Source organism: Pygoscelis adeliae, unplaced genomic scaffold (genome assembly GCF_000699105.1).
Source record: "Pygoscelis adeliae isolate BGI_AS28 unplaced genomic scaffold, ASM69910v1 Scaffold13, whole genome shotgun sequence".
NCBI lineage: Eukaryota > Metazoa > Chordata > Aves > Sphenisciformes > Spheniscidae > Pygoscelis > Pygoscelis adeliae.
The window spans coordinates 1,274,881-1,282,011 of record NW_008824499.1 but is presented as its reverse complement, the minus strand read 5'-3'; the positions used below and the strand labels follow the sequence as shown (position 1 = coordinate 1,282,011).

The 7,131-nt window shown below is 48.9% G+C and overlaps 1 protein-coding gene across 1 annotated transcript in view; it reads left to right on the top strand.

Annotated features, from left to right (window-relative positions):
* Window positions 1-3,227, top strand: part of PAQR5 (progestin and adipoQ receptor family member V) — an 8,222-nt gene extending 4,995 nt beyond the window's left edge. Inside the window, exons 5-7 of the mRNA XM_009321440.1 lie at window positions 1,567-1,663; window positions 2,180-2,321; window positions 2,965-3,227. Of these exons, the coding sequence (XP_009319715.1) occupies window positions 1,567-1,663; window positions 2,180-2,321; window positions 2,965-3,212 (487 nt within the window). The 3' untranslated portion in view covers window positions 3,213-3,227. The remainder of the gene's footprint in view (window positions 1-1,566; window positions 1,664-2,179; window positions 2,322-2,964) is intronic.
* Window positions 3,228-7,131: the final 3,904 nt, after the last annotated feature.

Sequence of the window (7,131 nt, the reverse complement as noted above, 5' to 3'; positions counted from 1 at the left end):
AACACAGGAGAAAACAAAGCTGGAAGCATTTTCAGCATCGTCGTGATGTCTTCTGAGCAAGCCACAAGCCATGGTAGAAGGCCAAACCGAGGAGGAGCGAGATGAAAGCCCTTATGCAGTTACTGGCTCTTGAGCATAAGTTGAATTGTTGGAGTTTCAACCCATAATTTGGGTCATACTGATAGAGCCCTTCTGCTTTGCAGGCAGGTCTGTTGTAGTTCTGCTCAAGCAAATCTCCCTGTTTCCACATTGGGCTAAAACCCCGTAAAAGCCCGTCTTCCCCAGCAGGGAGGCATCGGAGAGAGAGGTTTTCTGTTCCCGGTCTGGAGCTCCTGTGGCTCAGCGGGAGGGCAGGGTGATGGGCTGGCTGCTGGAGCCTTCCCCATTGTAGGGAGCATCCTGACACCTGCCCTGCTGCCCCCCAAGTGTCCCCATGGCCCCAGGGGCGGGAGGAGACATGGGGTGCCTCGGGCATGCCGTCTCGCTGTGGGCAGGTGGAGACGCTGCATGGAGTAGGCTGGCTGGCGGCCGTGCCAGCGCGTGGTGCGGCTCCCCTGGGCTTTCCGTCTCCAGGTTCCGTTTGAGTTGTGTTCCCCTTGCGGCAAGAGCAGGCTGGGGGCTCGGCACGTGGCTTGTGACCCAGCTCCAGGTTTTATAATGGGTTTTTTGGGACCCGGGTGGTCAATTCTTTCATGATTTCAGCTATGAAGTATGTCCTACATTTCAGCAGTGCGATTTCCTGGGGAACAAAATGCAGAATATTACTCCCCATACAGACATAGGCTTTCCTCCTCATATATAGTATGATTATAACCAACAGGCTGCTTCTTCCATTATAACAGTGATGTCATGAAAAAGTAACTTGTTAAATTAATTTACTTTGTGTTTTCAGTAACTGTCTCCATGCATTCTCTGAAATGACAATTGCAAAATCTTGGCAGGATGCTGCAACATTTCATGTATTTCAGACATAAGCTGCAATACAGCTTAATTAACAGTGACAATCACAGCCTGAATGCTGCATTACCTACAAAGCTTCCAAACCAAGGCAGATGTATTCTTCTTGATTGCTGTGCTCAGAAAGCTTGGATTCAAAACCGAGAGTGAAAACTCAAAAACAACTGTGGGGGCAGCAGCTGTTAAAGACCAGCTCTGTTCCTAGCTGCTGATGGGTAACAGTTAATGAGCAATGGTGAAAGAAGCAAAATCAGCCACGCCAGGATGGTGTAAAAAAGGTTGTTTTCAGAGCTGCAGAGATGCACCTGTGAGGGCCAGAGCATGTAGCAGGGGAGGGTGGCCCCTAAATCCTTCCTCCCGCAGCTCAGGGTTCAGCCAGGGAAGGTTCAGTCACATGAGCTGAGGGTTGTCGCAGCTTTAATACTCTCAGCACACAAAAAGTCACGTTGCTGTGGCTGAATTCACGGCCGTCCGCGGGGAAATGTATGTGCAGTCTATATACTGCAGGGCACGGTCCCCAGCAAACGACTGACAAACAGAATCCAGCGCTTACGTTAGCCTATTCTGCCGTGCTGTGCCATGTGAAATACCTCCTCTGTTTTCCTCTAGGTTTCTGGAGGTGGAGCAGCCCAGGTTCAGCAAGGCTTCCCGCACACTGGCCTTTGTGTACCCGTACCTCTTCGACAGCATCCCTCTCTTCTACAGGGTACGTCTCCCACGGCCCATATTCACAGCACCAAGACATTTGCTTGCTGCAGGGTTGGAAATATAGCTGCTTCATCCTAGGGAAAATATGCCGGCCTTTTTTTTTTTTTTTTAAAGGAAAACAAACTCCGGCAGGAAAAGAGATTTGGTTATTTTTTCCTGCATCTATTGATAGGCAGATTCCTTCCACTTCAAAACACCGTGCTCAAACTTTGCCTCTGCTGAAAAGTTACTGCCTTTGAAAGCTGCAAGTTTTCCAGTTCCTAAACTGGAGCAGGGTGGGAATTTTGCTGCAGGGAGGTCTAAGGACAGGAGGTGCGGGGCTGGGATTTGCATCGAATGGAAGCGACAGGTCTTGTATTGAGCCCTGGGTCCTGCACCACGTGCCCTGGTGTTGCGTGATGGGCAGCCAGAGACGATGGGGGCTCGGGGAATGGCGCTGCCTCCTTTAGAAATGTGTTGTTCCCCTCTTGCCTTTGCACGGTACCCCTGCGTGGACACGTCTTTGCTGCTGCAGTTCTACCAGTGCGCGGCGGAGGGCTGCACGGAGGCTGCGATCCTGGTCCACTACAAGCACACCGTCTTTGCCTTCCTCACTTGCTTCATCTTCGCTAGCCATCTGCCAGAGAGACTTGCGCCAGGACACTTTGACTACATTGGTAAGTGCCGAAAGGGTGAGTTGGCATTGTTTTCTCATTACTTTCAGGGAGAAAGCACATTAATGCATGAGTGGCTCCCAGAGGTTATAATATATTCCCTGCTGGAAATTTGAAATGTGGTTTTACATACGAGATACAGCAGTCCTGCCTAGGTAAAGTGGGAACAGCTCCAGAAGCATGCTGTTTCCAAAATGTTTCACAGAGGGTTTCATGACTGCAAAGCACTCATTTCTCATGCAAAAAACCTCACCTGTGGCACAGCGGTGCTCCACAGTGCCAGCTCAGGGCACTGCAGGAGCAGCCACCAAGGAGACTGGATAGCAGTCCTGGCCGCATCGGGGTTTTCCCTGTTCCCCCCGCCACGCCATGCACAAGCACAGTGCTCCTTAGCACGTCGTGTGTGCCAGGAGCGCAGCAGCGAGCTGCACATCCGCTTCCATTACAGCCAGCTGCGTTTTGGAAAGGAAGATCTCTGTGCTCTGGTGGCGCAACGATAAAAGCCGCAGAAATTAGTAGAATAAATATTTTAAAATGTGATGCCCGGAGGCAATGGATGCTATGCAAAAGGCCTGCTGAGCCCTCACGGCGGTGTTTTAATGAAGCCCAAGTTGTTTCTTGGTGAGTGCTTTTGGCTTTGTTGCAGGGCACAGCCACCAAGTTTTCCATGTGTGTGGGATCATCAGCACGCACTTCCAGATGGAGGCCATCATGATGGACATGGCCGAGCGCCACGACCGGCTCCTGCCCACCTCGCTGCTTCCCTCCTCCCTGCAGACTCTCGGGTCGATGGGCATCTGCATGGCCGTGAGCCTGGCTGTCATCGGGCTCTGCTCGATGTCCCTGCGCTTCATGCCAGAGCCTCTGCAGAGAGAAAAACCACACGGGCGTTAGCCTTTGGGTCGAGATAGTATTTATGCTGCTCCACAGGACAGACCCTAAACAATACGTGTATGGTATGGATGAGGAGGAGTTTATTCGCCTACGCTCTCTGAGAAAATGTTTATTTAAAATTTTCTCAAGAGCGAAACATATTGCACTGGTTTTTGTACATATAGCTTTAAAGCTGCAAACAGATTGTGAAATGTTTTTAATCAAGTTGTTACTTCACCACAAGAAATATTTAAAATAATCTTAACTTCTTCTGTAAAAGGGAGATAAGTGCTAATACTTTCCAAAGCAATAGGCATTCATCAGGTCTGCCTTATGGAGGAATCAGGGAGGCAAGTGAACGTGGATAACGCTGGTCATCTGGTGACACAGATGTCCTTGTCATCAGTTTAGACCGATAGCCAAGACTCCTTGGCGAAGGCACGAGCAAGGGCTCTCCCAGGGGCTCCCTAACTAAGGTTTTCACCTTGGAAGTGGCATTATTTTGGCGATTAAAACCTCAAAGATCCATGTTACACAGCCTTAGTCTAAACCCAAGTGCCTGACAGATGTGGGATTGAGAGAGACTAGAGTTTGCCTACATTTTAAATTCAGCTATTTTTAATCATAACCCAGAAAGAGTTATTCTAGAAGAACACTCCATGGGACGTTCCTCCAGAATATCCTTTTTTTGGGTCCAATTCCGGTGCGTAGGTAAGTCCTGGGAAATTAATTCCCATGGGAGACCCGAGCTCCCGCCTGCGGGGACCATGTGGCTGCCTGGTGGCTGACGCAGCCCCAAGCGCAGAGCACGGGGGGCACCGTCCCTCCCTCCTTGCACCAGACACCTCCGTCCCGCACTCGCAGCTGGGTGCCTTCTCCAACCTCATTTGTGGCATCAAACGTAAACAGAGGAAGAAATACCTGCACCCGCGAGGTGACGACATGGACTTCTTTACAAGCACGAGTGTTTAACACGTGCATGAAGCTGTGCTATTCAGAAAAGGCATTTGACACCTTGTTGAGGGCGATGGCTGAGAAATTCATGACTGCCACATCAAGGCATCCTCTCCCGGGTGTTTCTGGAGGCAGGATACTGGGCTAGACGGACCCTTGGTCTGAGGGTGTGACTGATGGTAGAGCCATCACCTCTGAACCTCTCTAATTTCTGGTCCCGCTGGCACGGAAGAATGTTTTTCTTTTCACGAGTGAATAGGATGGGGGTGTCTGGGGAGAATAAAACATCAGCTGAGCAAGAAGGGGGAGCCTGTACAGCGTAGAGACGCGAGCATTGTCGGATGAAAGGCAGGAGTTAGAACAGCTCAGCTGGCAATGCACGGGGGGGTCAAAACCTGTAATTTTAAAGCATTTCCAGAGTTAGACCTCTGCTCACCCAGCAATAGCCTTATGCTCAGGCTGTCGCTCCTTGCTTTCCTTTGCTGCTGCGTCTGGATTTTACAGGCAGAAGCAGAGAGCTCTGGAGAGAGCCTGGAGGGCTCAGCCTGGTCTGGGGCGAGGGGGAGGCGGCCCGCGGGGAGAGCTCGGCTGGTGGCTCCAGCGACGGAGTTTCTCTCGTTGGATTTACTTAGCACCGCGCAGGAGGTACAGGAACATGTGATGCAAAGATTACTGCTAGGGAATATTATCAAGCTTCTTGATAATCATACGGGTGTATAGTTTGTTTTGTGTATAATTACCTCTATCAAGGTATAATTGATGCACTTTTGAGTGACAATACAACGGCTCGTTAAATATATTATGGGACAAATAAGTCTTTTGAAAAATAGCTTTCTTTTGAAAGCTGACCAAGATTTATATAAATATTTATAAGCACTGGAACATAATTGTTTATTCAACAGTTTTATTTCATTAAAAGAGAAAACTAATATAACTATCGCACTGGTATATGCTAACCTGAGTTGTATAGTCTCATAAAAATACCATCTGTGAAAATTAATCATTTCAGAGGTAATTGCTGATAATTGCAAAGCTTATTTACCTTCTGTGGCTGGAAAGGAATCTGGCTCTGCGTGCAAGACATGACTTAAGCGTCTGTAAAATTTACATGAATCATTATAACGTTTTTCTTGGTTGTTTAACTTTTGAATTTGGGAAGTCCTCTCGTCCTCTTCAGGTGAAATTTTTTGTAGGAAAATGACATTAAAAAGTATAACACCGTATTATACATTACCATAATCCCTCTGGATCCTGCAGCGCTTTGCATGGACCCTTTGTCTGGTGCACACTTTACATACCAAACGAGCGAATGTTTGATCTTGAAGCAGCACAGGTCAGCCAGATTTCTTGTTCTGTTGGAGACAGGCCTTCAAAAAGCTATTCAATGTACTAAATTTTATTCACATAAAGAAATAAAAACTCTGTGTCCAATTGTTATGAGTAAATAATACAGAATATTTATTTGTTGGAACATGTTGTTTCTTTGTGCGTCTGCGCCCAGTGCAGAGCAAATCCCAAACAAAACTATTAACTTTATGACCGTATCCCAGAGAACATCGCTCATCTGCTCTTCAGCCAAGCAGATTTTACTGCGCTGATGAACTATGCAGATTTTTAGGTCTACCGAGTTCCTTTGGGTTCAGGTAAAAGGTGAATCTGAATATTCCCGAGTAACGCTTAATCCAAAAGACGCAGGTCTTTTTCCAGAAGAGTATAACGCACAGCGTGGATTTAAATGAGCTGGAATGAGGGTACGAACGCGATTGCGGCAGGAGTTAGGACTGCCTTCTGGAGAAACTCCCCGGGCCAGGCAGGCGTTGCCGGCGGGCTTGCTGTACCTCCAGTCTTGGGAAAGGCGCCTGGTGTGCGAATCGTTAGCTGGTTTGATAAACCGCCCCTCCTCCTGCGACGGCACTGAATTACGCTCTCATCCATCCTGCGTGTATCATTTTCCAGGTGGGTATCGGTATGCTGGGTTTAATTTATTAAGTCCTAAGCGGTCTGGGAACCACGAGAAGCAAGACGCTGCTGCGGCAGTCAGCGGAAGCGTGAGCGGAGTTTTTTGGTGCTTTTATCCGTTAGTGCCCAGGGCTTTGGGAATTCAGTCTGGTTTTTAGGGTGGCGGCCCCATCTTACCAGTTTTCAGGGGCAGGGCAAGGACGGTCCTGGCTTGCAAGGCGCCCCGTGACGGTGGGACTGCACGCGGGGCTCTGGTTCTGCTCCTGGGGAGGTCAGTTCACTTTTGACCGCTTGTATCCTTGATGTGTGTTATGAGAACATATAGAAATGCGTCTGTTTCAATGTATTTTAAAACACTGTTTCAGAAGTGAAGGTTGGCCCAGGACAGTGGCTTGTTCCGATAGTGGTCACAGTAAAAAAGGAGACAGCTTATTGGGACTTCTTTGCACTTATTTTTTCTTTTTTTCCCCTTAAGGGGGTAACTAACGATGTAGTTAAACTGCACTAAAATAAGAATTGACCGGAGTCAGTGGTTTAAGCGAGATTGAGTTCAACCCACTGGAGGCCTTTAGAGCTGCTACCCAGGGTTAAAACCCGGGTTACTTCATCCTTTACCCCCATTTCCCCGTTTGAATCAGAAGTGCATTTCCTTCACAGGAAGAAGGTCTTTCAATGGACTTGTGTGGCCGGGCTTTTTATGCGTGTCTTAACTTCACACTTCAGGCTTTGTTTTCCACCGTTAAGCATTTCCTGCAGGCTAGGAATTAACTAATTTACCTCCAGGCAGGTTGCGGCTCAGCCACGGGGAGGCCCTGGCACGGAGAACTTGCTGGATTACACCTCTCTTCCCGAGCCCCAACCTTTATTTGAACTAAGCAGATAAAACAGGCTAATACAAGACAAGACACAGCCCGGGCAGCCGCCCAGGGAGAGGCGCCCACGGCCTAGCCTGAAGCCCAGGCCCCGAACTGCAGCGAGTCGGCTGGTGGAACAGCGGCCCCGGGGTGGGAAGGCGGGGTGCGGAGGG